Genomic DNA, 22,088 nt, shown 5'->3' on the forward strand with positions numbered 1-22,088 from the left:
TAGTGTGATGGGGTGGTGGATTTTTGGGGATAGTGTATAAGTGCACGGTTAGATGGTGGTGCAACTGAAGTTTTCCCCATTCTGCTTTTCCCTTTTTTGTTACAAAAATGTGCAAATTGCACTCCAACCTGCGAATTGCACCAATATGAAACTAGTCTGCCGAAAACCACAGGAAGAAGAAAGTAGATTGTCCATTGTTCTGGTACAGAATTTTAATAAAGTTTTTCTTATGAATATCCCGTGGAATTGTGGGATAGCAATGGCGACTTCTGTCTTTGTAAACAAAAAACGCATAATTTACAAAAGATAATAGCTATTATTTCGTAATGGTTTGAATCATCTCAAGTGGGTGGCACAGTTTAGTACTTACACGAATGGTATTTTCCCAGTAACTCGGGTTGTTAATGTAATTGAAGTTCGTTTTTTGAGTTACAATAAATACATGTGGCAGGTTTAGCTAACGTTAGCTCGCTTAAAACATACTAGCTAGCGTGTCAGGATCTTGATAGACTCACCACCTATTGTTAAGGTAAGCAAGCCGGTGTTTATGAATGGGATTTGACAACTGTAATATCAGGTGTATAGTCGTAGCTATTAGTTAATTTCATTTTTGTAACGTAATAGCTAGCTCGCTAATTAATTCATTGGCTGAGCGATATCCAGTTAGCTAGCTGGGTACTATAGCTACTTAAACAAATATATATTTGAAGTCACATCTGTCATTAAGTTATAATAGTTAGATGTAGTAGTAACAAATATACTATAAGTAGCTAGTGTAGCTACAGTAGTGACTAAATAGCTGCGTAGCTAGCTACTGTAGCAATCTAAAATACATCCCGTGAATTATTCGGGCGCAATTTTATACTTTGGATCGATTAGTTTAATGCAATTTCCATATGCAACGTAACGTTACAGAATTAGTAGTTGGCTAATCTCCCAAAAAATGTGGTATCCAATCCAGACAGTTGTTTGAGACCATGGAGGATGATGCGTCGCTACACCGACTGGAGGGCAGTGACCCCACTGCGCAGGTCGGCGGGCTGATCGTGAAGAAGAAGAGTGCAGCAGTAGAGCCTCATGTCTTTCGTGCACCCACTCCACGCACCTCTCTCCTGGGCCTGGATCTGCTGGCAGCTCAAAAGAGAAAGGAGCGTGAGGGCAAGGAGCAGGCTGAGGCTGACAGTGATGACAGAAATAACAAGAAATCCAAGGTGTCCTCCTACAAGGACTGGGAGGAAGGGAAAAGTGATTCTGGGTCTGATGAAGAAGACAAAGATGAGGAGGACCAAGGTGGTAAAAAAGAGAGGTATGTTGTTTTGAAGTGATTTGGTTTGAGTTACTGTAGCCTCTTTTCGTAGTGGCATAGAATACATACTCTCTCCCTATCAAGAGATCATATCTAAACTGATGTCATGCATGCAGTGTTGTCTTACTGACACTTTATTCTATGTTTCATAAAGCAGCAGGAAATACCGTGTGACTGGCTCAGAGACACCCTCTAACCCTGGAGGGGTCAGCGAAGAGTTCCGTCGCAAACACCAGCAGAGGGAGAAAGACCGGCGTGAGCATGGAATGTACGCCTCCTCCAAAGAGGACAAAAACAGAGAGAGGGAGAAGGACAGAGAGAGGATCAGAGATACGGACAGAGATCGAAGGGGTGAAAGAGGTGAGCAAAAAAATGTATACAATGTTAATATTCAGGCAATAGCAATCTTTTCTATCTGTTGTGCATTTGTAACTGAAGTAATGACTAACTGTTTTGATGGCAGATGAGCGGGAGCGCAGTAACAGCCGCGGCGGCGGCAGCAGCCGGTCGGAGCGTGGAGACCGCAGTGAGAGGAGTGAGCGCTCACAGAGAGAAGGCTGGTCCTCCGAACGCATCAGCCGGGGGAGCAAGAGAGAGGAGCCTCCAACGCCCCAGACACGCCCCAAAGGTCAGTAACCCTGCCACACCCCCGGATAGGCAGTTCTTTAAGGTCCTTAGGTCATGCTTACAATACACTAAGCACTCTCTCTCCCTCCATTCCTCATACCCTTTGACTCAGATGGCACTCCCTCGCGCACCAGCTGGGATGAGGATGACAGCGGCTATGCCAGCTCACGCCGTTCCCACTGGGAATCTCCCTCTCCTGCCCCTTCACACAAGGATTCTGACAAGTCTGAACGGTCGGAGCGCAGCCCCCGCTCTGGACGGGAGAGCGAGAGGAAGGACAAGTAAGCAACTGCAGCTCAACACTCGTATGTTAAATTAACTGGGTTTTATAGTACTATTAAAAGACACATTTTCAGTGGCTATTAGAAGTGTGTTATTTTCAGCTTTTAAATGAACTGTTCTTGTTTCTGTTCCCAGGTCAGTCAGAGGCCGGTATCCTGATGACACGCCCCTTCCCACCCCATCATACAAGTACAACGAATGGGCCAATGACAGGAAGCACTTGGGCTCCACTCCTCGTCTGTCCCGTGGGAAAGGTAAGCCCCTCCTCTTTCCCCTCTCCCTCTTCCCCCAGTCACGTTTGAGCTCTTATTAATGCTCTGATAAGGCTTGCTGATGTTTGTGGATTGTGTCTCTGTGCCCCAGGTAAGAATGAAGGAGAGGATGGCATCACCTTTGATAATGATGATGAGAAGCAGCAGTGGGAGGAGGACCAGAAGGTCAGTGGACATGTGGAGTCTTGGTAGTAACACAAATTAATAGCTTTCCCAACATTCATAAATGCACATGTCTTTGTATTGACTATTGCCCTGCGGTGTTGCAGCAAGCGGACAGAGACTGGTACATGATGGACGAAGGCTATGACGAGTTCCACAACCCACTGACCTCCACCTCTGAGGATTATGTGAAGAAAAGAGAGCAGATCCTGCAGAAGCAGACACAGAAACGCATCTCTGCCCAGAGACGACAGATCAATGAGGTATGGTACTGTGTTGCTACTCTTTGACCACCTCCAGCCCTGGGTGCATGTAGCCCGTTTAGTTATCGTTTTGATCGTTATTACCATCCGTGGATTAGAATTGTGTGTGTGTGTGTTGTCTGTGTTCAACGATGCATGTTGTGTTCCTCCTGCTAGGATAATGAGCGCTGGGAGACTAACCGTATGCTGACCAGTGGAGTGGTCCAGAGGCTGGAGGTGGATGATGACTTTGAGGAGGACAACGCTGCCAAGGTCCACCTGCTGGTTCACAACCTGGTCCCTCCCTTCCTGGACGGGAGGATAGTCTTCACCAAGCAGGTAATACATCATCACAGCACGTTATGGGCCAATGAAATTACCAACACTCCCCTACCTATTTATTTGGACAGAGAAGCTAAAACTTTTCATTTGGCTCTATACTCCAGCATTTAGGATTTGAGATCAAATGTTTTGTGAGGCGACACTAGGGCTCTGACGATACCGGTGTCGCAATATTTTTTTCCATGGCAAAAATGAAAACACAAAGCAGACCACTCTCTTAGGTCCTTTAAAAACCTGCTGTATGTAAAATATTGTGTTCTATAGCTTGGAAAATAAATAAATGTGACTCTGGGTGACAACATAATGATGTTTGTTTCTAACATTAGGGCAGTTTTCCTAAAGAAGTTAAATTTGGTTCGGGTTTTGTTTCCTATACCAATAATGGAGGGTAGCATTGTTTGGGGGTATGATATTTATGCCGCTAACTTTCTCACTCATCATTATTCAAGATTAATTAATGATTATCTGTAATTTTATTTTTACATTTTAGTCATTTAGCAGACGCTCTTATCCAGAGCGACTTACAGTAGTGAATGCATACATTTCATACATTTTTTTTCTCTGTAATCATGCTAGCATCCACATTAAAGTAGAAGTGTTCAGAAACATATTCTATTCTTATTTACAATGAAAGTGACTCCAAAATGACACAATTTACCATTGGGCACAACATAATCCGAAACGCAACCAAAACAAACTGCACATGCATCCAACACGTTTGTAGAGTCAAAGCTTAATGTAGTCATTGCTTGCTAGGAATATGGGACCAAATACTAAACTTTTACAGAATTGAATACACTATAAGTGAATTTGTCCAAATACACTGCCTTTAGAAAGTATTCACACCCCTTGACTTTTTCCACATTTTGTTGTGTTACAGCTTGAATTAAAAATCTATTCAATTGAGATGTTGGGTCCCTGCTACACACATACCACATAATATAAAAGTGGAATTATGTTTTTAGAAATGTTTACAAATTAATTAAAAATGAAAATCTGAAATGTCTTGAGTCAATAAGTATTTAACCCCTTTGTTATGGCAAGCCTAAATAAGTTCAGGAGTAAAAATGTGCTTAATAAGATGCATGGACTCACTCACTGTGGGCAATAGTAGTGTTCTACAGGATCTTTTTATGAATACCTCTGTACCTCACACATACAATTATCTCGGTAAGGTCCCTCAGTCGAGCAGTGAATTTCAAACAAAGATTCAACCACAAAGACCAGGGAGGTTTTCCAATGCCTCGTAAAGTAGGGATCCTATTGGTAGATGGGTAAAAATGACAAAAGCAGACATTGAATATCCCTTTGAGCATGATGAAGTTATTAATTACACTTTGGATGGCATATCAATACGCCCAGTCACTACAAGGATACAGGTGTCCTTTCTAACTCCGTTGCCGGAGAGGAAGGAAACCACTCAGGGATTTCACCATGAGGCCAATGGTAACTTTAAAACAGTTACAGAGTTTAATGGCTGTGATAGGAGAAAATTGAGGATGGATCATTAACATGGTCAATTAGGGTAGTATTGTGGAGTAACTACAGAGTGAAAAGCAGGAAGCCGGTACACAATAAAAAAGTATTCCAAAACATGCATCCTGTTTGCAATAAGGCACTAAAGTAAAACAGCAAATGTGGCAAAGAAATGTTTGGGGCAAATTCAACACATTACATCATATTTTCAAGCATGGTGGTGGCTGCATCATGTTATGGGTCATTGGCGAGGAATAGGGAGTTTTTTAGCTAAACGCAGACAAAATCCTAGAGCAAAACCTGGTTGTCTGCTTTCCACCAGACACTGGGAGACAAATTCACCTTTCAGCAGGACTATAACCTACAACACAAAGCCAAATATACAGTGCATTCGGAAAGTATTCAGACCCCTTGACTTTTACCTCATTTTGTTATGTTACAGCCTTATTCTAAAATTGATTCAATTGTTTTTTTCTCCTCATCAATCTACACACAATACCCCATAATGACAAAGCAAAAACTGGTTTTTAGAAATGTTTGCAAATGTATTCACTTATTTTATTCATACCTATTCAGACCCTTTACTCAGTACTTTGTGGAAGCACCTTTGGCAGCGATTACAGCCTCAAGTCTTCTTGGGTATGACGCTACAAGCTTGGCACACCTGTATTTGGGGAGTTTCTCCCATTCTTCTCTGCAGATCCTCTCAAGCTTTGTAAGGTTGGATGAGGAGCGTCGCTGCACAGCTTTTTTCAGGTCTCCAGAGATGTTCGATTGGGTTCAACTCCGGGCTCTGGCTCGGCCACTAAAGAACATTCGGAAACTTGTCCTGAAGCCACTCCTGTGTTGTCTTGGCTGTGTGCTTAGGGTCATTGTCTTGTTGGAAGGTGAACCTTCACCCCAGTCTCAGGTCCTGAGCACTCTGGAGCAGGTTTTCATCAAGGATCTCTCTGTACTTTGCTCCGTTCATCTTTCCCTCGATCCTGACTAGTCTCCCAGTCCCTGCCGCTGAAAAACATCCCCACAGTATGATGCTGCCACCACCATCCTTCACCGTAAGGATGGTGCCAGGTTTCCTCCAGACGTGACGCCTGGTAGTCAGGCCAAAGAGTTCAATCTTGGTTTCATCAGACCAAAGAATCTTGTTTCTCATCGTCTTAGAGTCCTTTACGTGCCTTTTGGCAAACTCCAAGCGGGCTGTCATGTGCCTTATACTGAGGAGTGGCTTCCGTCTGGCCATTCTACAATAAAGGCCTGATTGGTGGAGTGATTCAGAGATTGTTGTCCTTCTAGAAGGTTATCCCATCTCCACAGAGGAACTCTGGAGCTCTTTCAGTGTGACCATCGGTTCTTGGTCACCTCCCTGACCAAGGCCCTTCTCTCCCGATTGCTCAGTTTGGCCGGGTACCCAGCTCTAGGAAGAGTGGTGGTTCCAAACGTCTTCCATTTAAGAATGATGGAGGCCACAGTGTCCTTGGGGACCTTCAATGCTGCAGACATTTTTTGGTACCCTTCTCTAAATAAGTTGACATTCTGTTCTGTCACCTCATATAAAACATTTGATCTCAAATCCAAAATGTTGGAGTATAGAGACAAATATTTTTTCTTCACTGTCCAAATATGTAGAGGAGTGTATATAGTTTTAAGGTCAGAGCCGTTGGGGGAGAGCTGTTGCAGGCTTGTTGAGGGATTGTGAGAGTCTGCTGTAAAGTATTTGGTACTGGTTGAGTAATAACTAGTGGACTTACTATCAGAGTTGCTGTGTACTGAATGCGTACTGAATGCGTACTGTTGCTGATGTCTCTCTGTGCTGTAGCCAGAGCCTGTCATCCCTGTGAAAGACGCCACCTCTGACATGGCCATCATCTCCCGCAAGGGCAGCCAGCTGGTCCGCAAGCACCGCGAGCAGAAGGAACGCAAGAAGGTAGGCTGAGTGGAATGAAGGCAATGTTTAAAACAGCTATAAAGTACTTGATGGTATGGTTACTGGCTGAATATCTGACTGTTATTTTGATTGTTTCTCCAGGCTCAACAGAAACACTGGGAGCTGGCAGGCACCAAGCTGGGTGACATTATGGGCATCAAGAAGACCGAGGACAGGGATAGCTCTGGGGGCAAGCCAGTGGGCGAGGATGGCAAGGTGGACTACAGGTAACAAGCCCTTTACTAAAGGCTTATTTTGTGTCCATTTTGAATGTTTATTAAACATCCGTTGTGACAAGAACAACCTCATTAATTCTCTCCCTCTCTTCTCCTGCTTCCCTCCAGAACGGATCAGAAGTTTGCAGACCACATGAAAGATAAGAGTGAGGCCAGCAGTGAGTTTGCTAAGAAGAAGACCCTGCTGGAGCAGAGGCAGTATCTGCCCATTTTCGCTGTGAGGCAGCAGCTGCTCAACATCATCAGGTAGCTACTCTACTGGACCCGGCCTGGCTGTCCTGGGACCACGTCACCCCCAGCCTTACCCCAGATGCAGGCTTTCATTCAGGGTGTAGGACAAGACATGTATGGCAATGAAGGGGGGAGTTGGGGGGCTGTGAAGTCAGAATGTTCATATGTGATTTACCTTTGGTTAGAGAATGAGCACATTAAAGGTGACTTAGGTAATGTTAGACAGCATTTGTAAATCATTGACGAATACACTTCTGGATCTGTTTTCGTGAGCCGTTATTCATGTTTCCACAGTTTCGTAAGGTTGAAAGTCCCATCAGGATTGTAATGTTATTGGTTGTGATGTGATTCTCTCCAGGGACAACAGCATTGTGATCGTGGTGGGGGAGACGGGCAGTGGGAAGACCACCCAGCTGACCCAGTACCTTCACGAGGACGGCTACACCAGTTACGGCATGGTGGGCTGCACCCAGCCCCGCAGAGTGGCAGCCATGAGCGTGGCCAAGAGAGTCAGCGAGGAGCTGGGCAGCAACCTGGGAGAGGAGGTGAGCATTCAGCTGGCTGATGGAGGAGCTACTAGACAAACATTAACTAGATCTTAGAAACACTGATCTATGGATCAGTCAAAGCAGTGGATAACTAGTCTTATCAGTTAACCCAGTGTAGCAGACCTGGCAAGAGTTTATGAACTGCAATTAATTTGTTGATAGAGGAAAGAAGTACTCCAGAACACAATAAGTGTTTTTTTTTTTAGAGGTCATCTGTCAATTAATGTTGAGTCATGGTCCTGACTTGGTTTTCTCCTTATGGAGTTGACACTTGTATTCATATGTTGTGCAACACTGCTATCTAGTGGTGATTCAGAGATTATACACCGCTTCCTTTCTACAACTTGTAATAGAACTGTCCTCGCCAGCTCGTCTCTTTGGTTGGCCCGTAGCACTGTCGTTTGAAGGCCGTGATTCATACGTGGAATGTAAATATATGTAGTTCACTACTAAACCATTCCGTTTTTTTTTCTTTGCAGGTGGGTTATGCGATCCGTTTTGAGGACTGTACGTCGGAGAAGACTGTGATAAAGTACATGACAGACGGCATCCTGCTGAGAGAGTCTCTCAGAGAGTCAGATCTGGACCACTACAGTGCTGTCATCATGGACGAGGCCCACGAACGCTCCCTCAACACAGACGTGCTGTTCGGCCTGCTACGAGAGGTCAGAGAGACACCTTTTTTTTTTAAAGTATTTTGTATGTTTATTGGATAGAGCGATATAGAGGTGAAAGGTTGGAGAGAGAGTGCTGAAAGAGCAGTGGGCTGGATTCAAACTCATACTGGCAGTGATATGTGTTCCAGGGACAGTGGCTTAGACTGCCAGACCAGGGAGACACTTTTACAGCTCACTGGATGTTATTCAATTGTGATTATTTTGCATGCATATTTTTTTATTCATTCTTGTTGTAAGCAGTATTAGAACTCTCTCTCTCTGTCCTTTTCTTCCAGGTTGTATCGAGGCGTTCTGACCTCAAGCTGATAGTCACCTCAGCCACCATGGACTCTGACAAATTTGCTGCATTTTTCGGCAACGTTCCCATATTCCACATTCCAGGAAGAACATTCCCTGTAGACATCTTATTCAGCAAGGTATTGTGTCCAACAATCCATTCAACATCCATTTATTATTATTTGTTTCAACACAGCCATTTCATTTGTATAATGACTTACACCCTGACTAGACCGGGGCGAGCGTTGCAAAATAGATGTACGCATGCATGTTTTTCAGTCATTTCATCCACACTACTTGGTTCTATTTAAGATGCTCGATGCAATGCAAGTCCCACCATTTCCATCTATTATTGGTTTTCACAAAGATGCAAACCCACGTGGTTGTTTAAAGACCAACAAGGAGAGATTAATCAAAGATAACTAAAAAACTAACTGGGTTTCACTTTTGTCTGGGGATTAGTCGTCGGAGTAGAGAAACACTAATTTGTAAAATTGTACAAAGAACCAACTAAAAAGAGAACCATTTGCATGTCAGGTAAAATAACATCCCTGGACAAACTGCTCGCAACGGCTATCTAGCTAAATGTCCATGAATGTTTCATGTGTTTTGACCTTCCCCGAAATGTATATAATTGATTCAGTGGTTTTGGTATTTTAACCTGCGTGTCATGGTCGCATCTGGTGGGGATCGATAAAATGATCATGCGCAACAATGGCAGCCGCAGCCGTGGGGCCGGTTTAGTCATGGGGTAAGACTACTGTTATTTGTACCAAGGTAGTGTGTGGTTGCTGTGTATTCTAACAGTGTTGTGTGTTATCTGAGTGCAGACTCCCCAGGAAGACTATGTGGAGGCAGCAGTGAAGCAGGCCCTACAGATCCACCTTAGTGGTATGGGGGGAGACATCCTCATCTTCATGCCTGGCCAGGAGGACATTGAGGTGACGTCAGACCAGATCGTGGAGCGTCTGGAGGATCTGGAGAGCGCCCCTCCTCTAACTGTACTGCCCATCTACTCCCAGCTGCCCTCTGACCTCCAGGCCAAGATCTTCCAGAAGGTAACCAATAACACCCACTTACTGTTCCACTAACATGTACAGTTGGAAATCTTAACATACTGCAGTATCCTTTGTACACAAGCATACTTGCTATTAGCTAGTCGGAATGCATATACCTAACACAAAAAGGAACTCGTCCTCCTTACTGGTAAAGTGACGTGTAGGTAATGTCTTTGTTGTGTTCTCTAACTGCCAGGCTCCAGATGGTGTGAGGAAGTGCATCGTTGCCACCAACATCGCCGAGACCTCCCTGACTGTGGATGGTATCATGTTTGTTGTGGATGCTGGATACTGCAAACTCAAGGTACCCTGTCACCCTCAATATCTTCCCCAGACTATCGAATGATAAGACAAGCCATGTTAGGATAGTATTTCTCTGTTGTTGATGTGTTCTCTTTGACAGGTGTTCAACCCTCGCATTGGCATGGATGCCCTGCAGGTGTACCCCATCAGTCAGGCTAATGCCAACCAGCGTGCAGGCAGAGCAGGTCGTACAGGGCCGGGCCAGTGCTACAGGTAAGTGTCTACACACACACAAGCGCACACTTACTCACAAGCACGCAGTCTCACACTCCAAATGTGCAGTCCTCCCACCTTCCTCAGTTTCCAGAGGGCTTCCTTTGTCCTCCAGTTGTTGTCAAGTATGGAGCCATAATGAAGGTGTAATGAAAGGCAGTTATTTGAAGGTGTCACCTTGGTGTGATGTTTGAGTGTTCCAGTCAGGGCTAGCAGGAAGTAGTATTCAGATGGCTGACACTGGTCTATGTCAAGAGTGTCCTGTCTTCTAGAAAGATACTTCAGTACTCCTGCATCTGATGGAAGCAGTCTGGAACTAAACCTTAGATCAGCCATATCTTCCCCCTTTTATGTCTATCTGGGCCTAGATACAGGCTGAATTACACAATTCTCCTCACTCTGCCTGCTATCTCATTCCAACCGCTCCTATCTACCAAAAAGGTAGAAAGCCAGATATAAACATTAGCATCCTTTTGTATGGTGAGCCGTGCTGAAACTGGTGTCTATCTGAAGCGCGATTGTGTGTGTGTGTGTTGTTGTGTGCAATGCCGCCGCCGGTGTTTCATCCTCTGGCTGATGCACATCAGAGCTCCCCTCAGATGGGCTGTCCAGGCCTCTGATCTGCAAGGCGGCCGGGCTGCTTTCAAAGCCATCAGAGGCTGGGAGGGAGAGAAGGAGGGAGAATCCTAATCTCCACAGGATTTCATGCAGTTTAACTCTGTTTACAGCAGGGAGAATGTGACACAAAAGCCTGTTCTCTCTGAGATTTCACATGACCTTTCTCCTATCTGTCATACTTCCCCAAGTTGAGGGAGATGGTGACACGCACCAGACACGTGATTGTTTTGCCTTGTAAATGAGCAGGGAATGTTATAAAAACGCCCTCTACCAAGATTACCCCCCTCCCCTCACACACACGCACAGATCTGTGAAGAATCAATTTGGGAGTGGAGCTTTAGAGTGAGTGGGGCCTAGGCGTTTGGAGGGGCGGGAGGTGACGTGGATGCGCCGTGCTGGGTGACTCGACTTGTGTGGAGAATCTGCTACTCAAAGCACCTCTTAGCTGTGACTGCACCCAACACACACACACACCGCACATCTCCAGCCCCGAGGACATTCACACAACCCGGCGTAAACAAACGCAGATCATTCCCCCATAATGCACACACTTCAGAGGGATTAGCCACTAACTGAAATGGTTGAGAGATGCTTTGTTAGGCCAGTCCTATCAGTCTGAAGCAGCAATGGGTGTTGCTCTAAATAGTTTGGATAGTAAATACCTCATAAGTAGCTTGGTTAAATGTTAATCATGTGCAGTAGGCCTGTCTCTTTGCCCTTCTCTAAATGTCAGTTGGGGAGAGTTCAGCTTTCATGGAAACGGAGGCTTCTCAATCACGGTGCCACTGTTACAGGTGTGAGCGCTGTGTGAAATCATATCGGTGCCCTGCAGAGTGGGTTTAACCAGGTGGTGAAGACAGCGTCTCCAGACCTGTCACTCCATGGAGCATTTGTGCGTTTAGAAAAATGGTGTGTCTGCTAGATGATTCAATAACCTCCCCCCTGTCGTTGTCTCTGTCACTCCATCTCTCCCTCTCTCCTCCTCTGTCCATCCAGGCTGTACACCCAGAGCGCCTTCAAGAATGAGATGTTGACCACCACCATCCCAGAGATTCAGCGGACCAACCTGGCCAACGTGGTGCTGCTGCTCAAATCCCTGGGGGTCCAGGACCTGCTGCTCTTCCACTTCATGGACCCCCCGCCTGAGGACAACATGCTCAACTCCATGTACCAGCTGTGGATCCTGGGGGCCCTGGACAACACAGGTGGGTCTCTGCCCTGGCCTGGACCACATCACTCAAGATTAGGCCACCAAATGCACAAACTGATCAAATAGAATAATCTATCTGAGAAAACAAGGTTAAAATAGGCTGGGATAAGTATGTGTTCCCCACCAGCATACAGCCAACAGATTAACAATAACTACTTCATGTGCTGCGAGGAGAGACTTGGATGATGGAACTAGTCAATAGGTTGCTGTAATGGTATGTACATGCACTGCACAACGTAAAGTACAGAGCTAGGTAGCACTGTGGTGTAGGTAGTGGAGTAATTGCATAGTGCTTTATCCTCTGTTAGATTTGACTGGCTGAGTCTCATCTCTGTCTCATCTGAGCCAGATCCCTGGGGATTAGGGGATTTGGTGTCTGTGGAGGACTTTTGACGTTTGCCTGTGTGGTGTGTTAACAGCAGATTATCTCTGATTAAGGTTTACCTGGCCAATACAACCTGTTCTTCCTCTGCACTTTCCCTCTAAGCTCCTTATAGTCTGTCATGTAATCATTTAAATCAGACCTGGCAAAGTTTGATGTAAATATTTTTTACAACCATCCTCCACTGTCAACACAGGAAGGTGTCACCTGTATTGTGTTCCCCCTCTCCTCTATCTGTAGACAGGAAGTGTTATTATTTGTGTCCCCCTCAGGTTCCCTGACGCCCACTGGGAGGCTGATGGTGGAGTTCCCTCTGGACCCGGCTCTGTCCAAGATGCTGATCGTATCATGTGACATGGGCTGCAGTGCTGACATCCTCATCATCGTCTCCATGCTGTCTGTACCGGCCATCTTCTACAGGCCTAAGGTACATGTCATTGAGATCGCCAACCGATTCATTTCTTAATGTGTCGCTAATGTTTGTTTCTCTTTCTGTCATTAACAAAAATTCACATTACCCACTGGACAGTTGTGACCCCTGTATTTCCTCTGTGTCGCGACCTTTCCAGGGTCGTGAGGAGGAGAGTGACCAGGTGAGGGAGAAGTTCTCGGTCCCAGAGAGTGACCACCTGACCTACCTGAACGTCTACCTGCAGTGGAAGAACAACAACTACTCCAGCATCTGGTGCAACGAACACTTCATCCACACCAAGGCCATGCGTAAGGTCAGACCACGCCCCTGTCCTTCACCCTCTCTGACCAGTCTCCCTGGCTTAGGATCCAAATGCACTTGATTACCGCTTTGCATCACAATAGTCACACACTGAGCAATGTGTATCGAATGTCCTGTTGTGTTGGTTCTCCGGTAGCTAACGTGTCTCTGTGGGTGTTTCAGGTGCGCGAGGTGCGCTCCCAGCTCAAAGACATCATGGTGCAGCAGAGGATGAACCTGGTGTCCTGTGGCTCAGACTGGGACATCATCAGGAAGTGTATCTGTGCTGCCTACTTCCACCAGGCAGCCAAGCTGAAGGGCATAGGGGAGTATGTGAACGTGAGGACAGGCATGCCCTGCCACCTCCACCCCACCAGCTCTCTGTTTGGCATGGGCTACACCCCAGACTACATCACCTACCACGAGCTGGTCATGACCACCAAGGTAACAGACCCAGCCTCCACATAGCTACGCTATGAACTGGACTGTTCAGAGACGATGTTCTACACCTTGACTCACCAGAAAGAGCTGTCGTATATATCAGCCTTCTAGCTCTGTTACTGTGTTCTAATGTTGTAACCTGTGTTGTTTGTTGTCCCTCCTGTAGGAGTACATGCAGTGTGTGACTGCGGTGGATGGGGAGTGGCTGGCTGAGCTGGGGCCTATGTTCTACAGCGTCAAACAGGCAGGGAAGAGCAGGATGGTAAGCTCTTCGGCCTTTACTTCCTCCCTCCCTACGTCTCATGGTTAATTCCTCCTCCCGCTGTCCTTTTCTCTCCTCTCACCCCTCTGTTCCTCTCTCTCTCTGTGCAGGAGAACCGGCGGCGGGCCAAGGAGGAGATCACTAACATGGAGGAGGAGATGTCTCTGGCGGAGCAGCAACTGAGGAGCAGGAGAGAGGATCAGGACAGGAAGAGTAACGTGGGCAGCGTCAGGTATACACTCATCTACCTTCATCTATTCTTCACAGAGAGGTTTCACTCTGACAATAGTCCCAGTCGCTATGAAATAGACCGCGGCGGCCCCACCCGCCTGTGGGGAAAACAACCTGTGGCTACCTTGGTTACCCAATTGGCTCACAGCAAAATCTTCACCTTTTTTCAAACGCAATTTTCTTGTTGTCTGGTTGTTTTAGTCAATTACAAAGCTACAGTTAAGAAAAGTACATGTCTAAACATGACTTTTCAACATTGCCAAGCGTTCCCGCTACTGAGAAAAACGTAATATTGAAAGGCTTCCCTCATGCCCCGTTTCATGACGGCGCTAACGTTAGCCATGTGAGTGCTAGCTACCTACCAACCAGAACATTAAGCTAGCCAGGTCAACAACAGACTATACAGCTACAAGTAGTGAGTGGAGTTACAAACAGACTGTACTTAACAAATTAAATGTCTTACCTGTGATTAAATGTTTTTTTACACACATAGCTACATGTAGCCTAATTGGACACCACGTCCCTACATTTCCCACTCTCCCACCCCGAATAGCCTGAATCCACAGGGCTCTTCTCGCAGGCTCCATTTCCCTACGTGGGAGCATTGTGAACCGTAGGTTGTGATTTTTGACCTGGCTACATGTACATTGAACAACAGCAGCAGCTTTTCTGCATGTTTTGTTATTTCTGTATAACAAAAAAATGGACGACGAAGTTTGCTATTTTACAGTGGGGGTCATTGGGAAACAATGTTCGTTTTCCAGAATGGGCCCCTTCCGAGTCGTAGAAACTGGTTAATTTAGCTGCTTCTCTACCCATCTCTCTCTAATTTTCACTGCCTCTTCTTCTGCCTTATCCTCTCTGTCTTCTCTTCCTATCTCTCTCTAATTCTCTCCTTCTCCCTTATCCTCTCTGTCTTCTCTTCCTATCTCTCTCTAATTCTCTCCTTCTCCCTTATCCTCTCTGTCTTCTCTTCCTATCACTCTCTAATTCTCTCTACCTCTCCTTCTCTCTTATCTTCTCTGTCTTCTCTACCTATCTCTCTCTTATTCTCTCTGCCTCTTCTTCTGCCTTATCCTCTCTGTCTTCTCTTCCTATCTCTCTCTAATTCTCTCTGCCTCTCCTTCTCTCTTATCCTCTCTGTCTTCTCTTCCTATCTCTCTCTAATTCTCTCTGCCTCTCCTTCTCTCTTATCCTCTCTGTCTTCTCTTCCTATCTCTCTCTAATTCTCTCTACCTCTCCTTCTCTCTTATCTTCTCTGTCTTCTCTACCTATCTCTCTCTTATTCTCTCTGCCTCTCCTTCTCTCTTATCCTCTCTGCCTCTCTTTCCATGATGAGCTTTTCTCACCTCCAGTCCCTCCAGACGAGACAAAATGAATAATATTGACTCCTGGCTGACCCCCATTACTGCTGCAATTTAAATGGTGCCACAGCAGAGGGGAGAAAGGAGCCAGCGTTAATTTTCAAATTAGAAAGGACATTTTTTATTTCACACTCGTTCCACAAGGCTCACAAAAGAGAGATGGCTTTGGGAGGAAAGAAATAACACTTTTATTGTTAATGAATCAGCAGATGTATTTCTATATCAGTCTGTGTGTGTCAGCCATTCTCCAAAATAATCACATTAAAACACGGAGGATTAAGGAATAGATTAGAGAGCGAGTGCCTCAGAATTCTGATAATAAACATGGCTGGCTCTCGTGGGCTCTCAGCTGCTTTTGTCCTCCTCTGCCTGTGAACACCAGCGTCCCTTCACCGTGCCGGGGCCCCATGAAACACTTCTACTACACATTTTGATCTGGTTCCTGTCTGTCATTCAGCTTTACGTCAGAACTTAGGGATGAAGGGAAGGACTGGGTTATGACCTGATGGCTGTAATTGCTGCTGCTGGTGTGTGTGAGGACTGAGGAGAGAATACTGGGTAGTGTGAGGGTGTTGCGCTACTGTAATTAAAGATTATAGATTTTGCTGTCAGCCTGTCTCTCCCTGCTAGCCTGTCCCCCCTCACTAGCCTGTCCCTCCCTACTAGCCTGTCCCCCCTCACTAGCCTGTCCCTCCCTACTAGCCTGTCCCTCCCTACTAGCCTGTCCCCCCTCACTAGCCTGTCCCTCCCTACTAGCCTGTCCCTCCCTACTAGCCTGTCCCCCCTCACTAGCCTGTCCCCCCTCACTAGCCTGTCCCTCCCTACTAGCCTGTCCCTCCCTACTAGCCTGTCCCTCCCTACTAGCCTGTCCCCCCTCACTAGCCTGTCCCTCCCTACTAGCCTGTCCCTCCCTACTAGCCTGTCCCTCCCTACTAGCCTGTCCCTCCCTACTAGCCTGTCCCATTATGTTTGACATGGCAAGTTTTTTTTATTTTTATTATCTTCTGTCATTGCCAATTGTTTATTCTTTTGTCTCGATAGGGCTGTGAAAATCTGCACCCCGGGAAGGAAGGAGGAGGCACCCATGACCCCAAAGCGCACCCCAGCTCGTTTTGGGCTCTAGATCTTCTCTGTTAAGACTTAAACACTTGAACTCCCCACTAAATATCACCTGTATGTGTACCATACCATCACTGGATGAGCCTTGCTGTGAGGCCTTACTGTCCCCTCCTATTGTCTGGAACCAGCAGCAGTTCAGACAGAGGCCAGCAGAGGTAGAACTTGTATAAGGCATGAGGCTCCCATAACAGACCTTTTCTGTCAGCAAATCCACATAGTGTCGCTCCATTTTTATGTGCAGAGATGTATGTTAGAATGCAGTATTTTCTATTTCTGTGATTGTAAAAAAATATATAAACACAATGATGAAACATCATTGAAAAGGTATCGTCTTTAAAGAGTATTTGATATACCTTGAAAATCTGTCAAGGCCTTTATCATAATCCTTCACTGGCTAGTGTCCAAGCAGGAAATGTTTAGTTGTTCCATCTCCTACTGTACCCTACAAGGGGCTATTTTTTTGATTGTAGTCTCTCCCGATCAATATAAACTGTTCAATTGGGCTGGGAATTGCCAGGGACCCCACGATACGATATTATTGTGATACTTAGGTGCCGATACGATGTTTATTGCGATTATCACGATTCTATATGTATTGCGATTCAATACCGTGATTTTATTGTGAGTCGATGTTCCAAACATATTGCTCACCATATAACTTCTGCAGAGGGACGAGAGAGATCCATGAGAAACGAGTTTTGATCAGTCATGGAAATAAAAGTGCTGAATACAAAAGAAGACAGAGAACAAGATATGAAGGAAAAATACTGGCGTTTTGGTACAGGTACAGCCAACTAGTGCGATATTGTCTAAACAATACGAAATATCGTCAAATAATATCCAGATATGTAACTGTCCAAACTAGTCTGATCCCGTAGTGTGTTCATTGGGCTGTATGTCATTCAGTGTGAGTAGAGAGAGGAGGCAGAAGTAGTACTGTGTCGTGTGTTCATGAATTCTGCCTGATTTTCTTTAGTTATTTTTCAATTTCATCATGTCCCTCTCGAATCTCCTTCAAGAGATCATTTTCACATTGTACAACTGGCTGACCTCTGTATCCTTTGTATGTCGTGTGTAGAAAATGGCCTGTGCCATGGTGAAGTGCCCCTTCACTGACTGAAGCATTATCCAAACTGTGCTTGTGGCATGAGTGTCTCAGACCGTATATCTGGAGTTACCTTAACAACACCCTTCATGCAAACTGTTTGGAGGACAAGCTTTAGCAACTGAGCTTTTCCTAACCCCATTAGCCCTTCAACGCACTGACGGGCGGCAGGTAGCCTAGTGGTTAGAGCGTTGGACTAGTAACCGAAAGGTTGCTGGCTCGAATCCCTGAGCTGACAAGGTAACAATCTGTCGTTCTGCCCCTGACCTGAACAAGGCAGTTAACCCACTGAGCCCCGGTAGGCTGTCATTGTAAAAAATAATTTGTTCTTAACTGACTTGCCTAGTTAAATTTAAAAAAAAAAAATATATATATATATATATTAGTCAGCTTCTCTCCGTTTACACATGAATGTCAGAACCTGGATGAAACTCATGACGGCCTCAGCCTCTCATGATCCTTGTGTTAAAAATGCCCACCAATTTTATCTTGAGATTCCCCTCTCCAAGTCAAGTGAATGATCCCAGAAATGTATTTTGCAGGGGCCATATTTTGCAGGGGCCATGGTTGGAGTTGATATGTGTGTGTGTGTGTGTGTGTGCACGTCTCTCGGTCCCAGGTGCACGTTTGGGTTTTTACACAGCTGATTCAAATAATCAAAGCTTGATGATGAGTTGGTTATTTGAATCAGCTGTGTAGGGCAAAAACCCAAAAGTGCACCTGGAGGGCCCCAGGACCCCAGACTGATATGTCCTGCACTTGAGTAGTCAGGTTTAGCAAGGTGGTTCAGCAAGTTCCAAGTGGTGGACTTGATTCTGAAGTCATTCATTCTCTGTGTACTAGATTGACTTTGTATAGTTTTGTACAGACTATATTGTCTTGTTGGTGGTCAGTGATTGTTTTGTGATGTGAAATTAGGCTCTGGTAACACCAGCCCATGGTTTGCGAATATAATTTTTATCTTGACTACTTTTGGGAACTGAAAATAAATGGTCTTTTTTTTTTTTAACTCTGTTGGTTTATGTGTCCTTGATTCACTCACCACAAAGTAAACACTAGTTCAGTCAAATCAAAATCAAATCAAATGTATTTGTCACACATGGTTAGGTGTTAATGCAAGTGTAGCGAGCCTAAAGGCTCGACTCAATCCGTATTGCAGAAGTTCTGTGGTATAGCACAATTGAAATGTAAAGGTAATTTCTGATTGAGCCGACATGCAGCGTTTACTGTGAATGCAGTCTCCATGAACGCGGGAGCATTGCCTTTAAGGGCTGGAATCAATCTGTAGCGCCGAAGATCAGCATTATGGCGTGATATGAAATTTAAAGGCAATGTATCTGCGGAGACTGCATGTCTGCTCAATCGAAAATGATCGTAACATTTGTACCGGGAAACAGCGCTAATCTTCGATGCTACGGATTGAATCCACCCCTACATTTCAATCATGCTATACCGTGGAACTTCAGCGATACGGATTGAATCCATCCCCTAAACCTCATCTCTGAAATAATGATCAACGCTTAAAGGGCTGGATTCAATCCGTATCACGGAAGATCTGCGTTTATAGCGCAAATAAAATTTTAAAGGCACTGTTCGCGGAGACTGCATTCACGGTAAACACTGCATAGGCTATGTCGGCTCAATCGGAAATTACCTTTACATTTGAACACAGATCTTCTGTGATACGGATTTTTATCCAGTCCATGTTTATGTTGTTTACATACAGGTAAAATACCGGACTAATCACCTGCTAATGATGGATGGGTTTTCATGTATATAACCTGCTAATGTCTGACTAGTAGTGACTACAGTTCCAACAGCTTTTCTGCCAGACAAAGGTGAACCTTGCCCAACAACACAATGTGAAGAAATAAGGAGCTAGTCACTGCCCACTCATTAGTGGCGCCAGACCTGTGCGTAATTAATTTTGCTTTTCCCAGCAGCCCTTAGGTTTTACACACACTTGCTTGCACATACACACACAATTCAATTATTGGCTGCAGCCAGAGAATATTTAATCAGCTGCTGATCGGGCAGAAAGGTGAGGTGACACTTTCTAATTATAATTATGATGGAAGACCATCCTTGGACAAACAAAGCAGTGTCCTTTTTACTCTTTTCTAAATGTTTCTCCCAGTCAGCTAGCATAGATTTACATGGCCTTTTGTACTTTTTTCTCATTTCTCATGTTTGACCTTAGGGGTGAAGTGCAATGGTCATGACTGATTTCACTGTGTAGTAGAGCAGAAATGGCCCGGGCGCTCAACACTAGTAGCTCTGACAGAATTGCGGTGACGTTCTATTGACATAGGAGAGAGTGAACACAACTTGAGTTTAGATGAGTAAACCTGTCAGATAAAACAAAAGAAATCAATGCATCCCCCTCACACAAACACAGTGTTGGGCCAGTAACTGAAAGGTTGTTGGTTAGAATCCCTGAGCCGGCAAGGTGGAAAAATCTGCCGTTCTGCCCTTGAGCAAGGCAGTTAACCCCAGACAACAACTACTCTGGACGTCGATTAAGGCAGCCCAGTCATCTCTGATTCAGAGGGGTTGGGTTAAATGCATTCAGTCGTGCAATTGACTAGCTATACCCTTTCCCTTCACATATGCAGTGGTTAAATTGAGCCAGGCTACCCAGAGCCAGACTCCTTGTTAAAGGGAGTGCCAGGCAGAGTAGAGCTTCAGCACCTTACGGGTCCAAAAAGAAAAGTAGAATAAAAGTATGATAAACCAAGGTTATGCTAAAATTAGGGTTGCAGCCAGCTAGGGTTAGGATTTAACATGAACCACAGCTTTAATCATGGTTAAGGTTGAACCTTCATGTGGACTTGAAGATGGATAGGGTTGTGGTTGAAGTTAGGGTAAGAGTTGAACCGTGATGTGGACTTGAAGCTAGGGTTGGGGTTGTAGCTAGGTTTGAACCGTGACGTGGACTTGAAGCTAGGGTTGTGGTTGAAGTTAGGGTAAGAGTTGAACCGTGATGTGGACTTGAAGCTAGGGTTGGGGTTGTAGCTAGGGTTGAACTGTGACGTGGACTTGAAGCTAGGGTTGTGGTTGAAGTTAGGGTAAGAGTTGAACCGTGATGTGGACTTGAAGCTAGGGTTGGGGTTGTAGCTAGGGTTGAACCGTGACGTGGACTTGAAGCTAGGGTTGTGGTTGAAGTTAGGGTAAGAGTTGAACCGTGATGTGGACTTGAAGCTAGGGTTGGGGTTGTAGCTAGGGTTGAACCGTGACGTGGACTTGAAGCTAGGGTTGTGGTTGAAGTTAGGGTAAGAGTTGAACCGTGATGTGGACTTGAAGCTAGGGTTGGGGTTGTAGCTAGGGTTGAACCGTGACGTGGACTTGAAGCTAGGGTTGGGGTTGTAGCTAGGATTGAACCGTGATGTGGACTTGAAGCTAGGGTTGGGGTTGTAGCTAGGGTTGAACCGTGATGTGGACTTGAAGCTAGGGTTGGGGTTGTAGCTATGATTGAACCGTGATGTGGACTTGAAGCTAGGGTTGTGGTTGAAGCTAGGGTTGAACCGTGATGTGGACTTGAAGCTAGGGTTGGGGTTGTAGCTAGGGTTGAACCGTGATGTGGACTTGAAGCTAGGGTTGTGGTTGAAGCTAGGGTTGAACCGTGACGTGGACTTGAAGCTAGGGTTGTGTTGAGCTATGATTAGGGATTATTGAGCTAGTGTTGTCCCAAGCCTTATATTTGACCGCTAGCTCAACCCTAACCCTAGCTCCAACCCTGACCCTAACCTCAACTCTAACCCTAGCTCCAACCCTGACCCTAACCTCAACCCTGACCCTAACCTCAAGCCTGACCCTAACATCAACCCTAACCCTAGCTCCAACCCTGACCCTAACCTCAACCCTAACCCTAGCTCCAACCCTGACCCTAACCTCAACCCTAACCCTAGCTCCAGCCCTGACCTTAACCTCAACCCTAACCCTAGCTCCAACCCTGACTCTAACCTCAACCCTAACCCTAGCTTCAACCCTGACCCTAACCTCAACCCTAACCCTAGCTCCAGCCCTGACCCTAACCTCAACCCTAACCCTAGCTCCAACCCTGACCCTAACCTCAAGCCTAACCCTAGCTCCAACCCTGACCCTAACCGTAGCTTAATGTCCATATCCGGGTTCAACCCTAACCCTAGTTGATGCCCACATACCAGTGTAACCCTAGCCACAACCCTAACCTTAGCTTAAATTAAATCCGTATTGCGGAAGTTCAGTGCTATAGCGCAATTTAAAGGTAAAATGTAAAGGTCATTTCCAATCGAGCCAACATATGCAGCGTATACCGTGAATGCAGTCTGCGCTAACGCAGGAACATTGCCTTTAAATTGTAATTGCCCTATAGTGCTATACTTCCACGATATGGATTGAATTGAGCCCTATCCCAAATCTTGGCATAACTCCCCAACCTCTGAATTCCCAATTAAACCCCAGCACATAGGGTCCAATTCAGACATAGG

General features: G+C 45.5%; 1 protein-coding gene across 2 annotated transcripts; it reads left to right on the top strand.

Annotated features, from left to right (window-relative positions):
- The first annotated feature begins 228 nt into the window (after positions 1–228).
- Positions 229–18,628, top strand: LOC106562086 (pre-mRNA-splicing factor ATP-dependent RNA helicase PRP16-like). Of its 2 annotated transcripts, none has more exons than XM_014126648.3 (25): positions 229–529; positions 962–1,306; positions 1,461–1,666; positions 1,770–1,934; positions 2,046–2,214; positions 2,351–2,469; positions 2,579–2,652; positions 2,757–2,912; positions 3,069–3,230; positions 6,526–6,633; positions 6,736–6,860; positions 6,978–7,115; positions 7,459–7,645; positions 8,128–8,313; positions 8,601–8,741; positions 9,432–9,659; positions 9,856–9,963; positions 10,063–10,175; positions 11,790–11,998; positions 12,658–12,812; positions 12,955–13,110; positions 13,281–13,541; positions 13,705–13,800; positions 13,911–14,032; positions 16,437–18,628. In XM_014126648.3, exons 2-25 carry the CDS (start codon positions 978–980, stop codon positions 16,516–16,518), a joined length of 3,795 nt encoding a protein of 1,264 aa, XP_013982123.2. In that variant the 5' UTR covers positions 229–529; positions 962–977; the 3' UTR covers positions 16,519–18,628. The 2 variants fall into 2 exon arrangements, with proteins under 2 accessions (XP_013982123.2, XP_013982124.2); XM_014126649.3 differs by having other exon boundaries at positions 1,464–1,666.
- Positions 18,629–22,088: the final 3,460 nt, after the last annotated feature.

The sequence above is a fragment of the Salmo salar genome, chromosome 11, assembly GCF_965601325.2.
Source record: "Salmo salar chromosome 11, fSalSal1, whole genome shotgun sequence".
NCBI lineage: Eukaryota > Metazoa > Chordata > Actinopteri > Salmoniformes > Salmonidae > Salmo > Salmo salar.

Excerpts from the sequence above, each read along its gene's own strand:
- LOC106562086 (XM_014126648.3), top strand. The coding sequence starts at position 978 with ATGGAGGATGATGCGTCGCTACACCGACTGGAGGGCAGTGACCCCACT. Across the intron at positions 12,813-12,954 it reads CCATCTTCTACAGGCCTAAG|GGTCGTGAGGAGGAGAGTGA; the intron begins GTACATGTCATT and ends CGACCTTTCCAG. Across the intron at positions 13,111-13,280 it reads ACACCAAGGCCATGCGTAAG|GTGCGCGAGGTGCGCTCCCA; the intron begins GTCAGACCACGC and ends TGGGTGTTTCAG.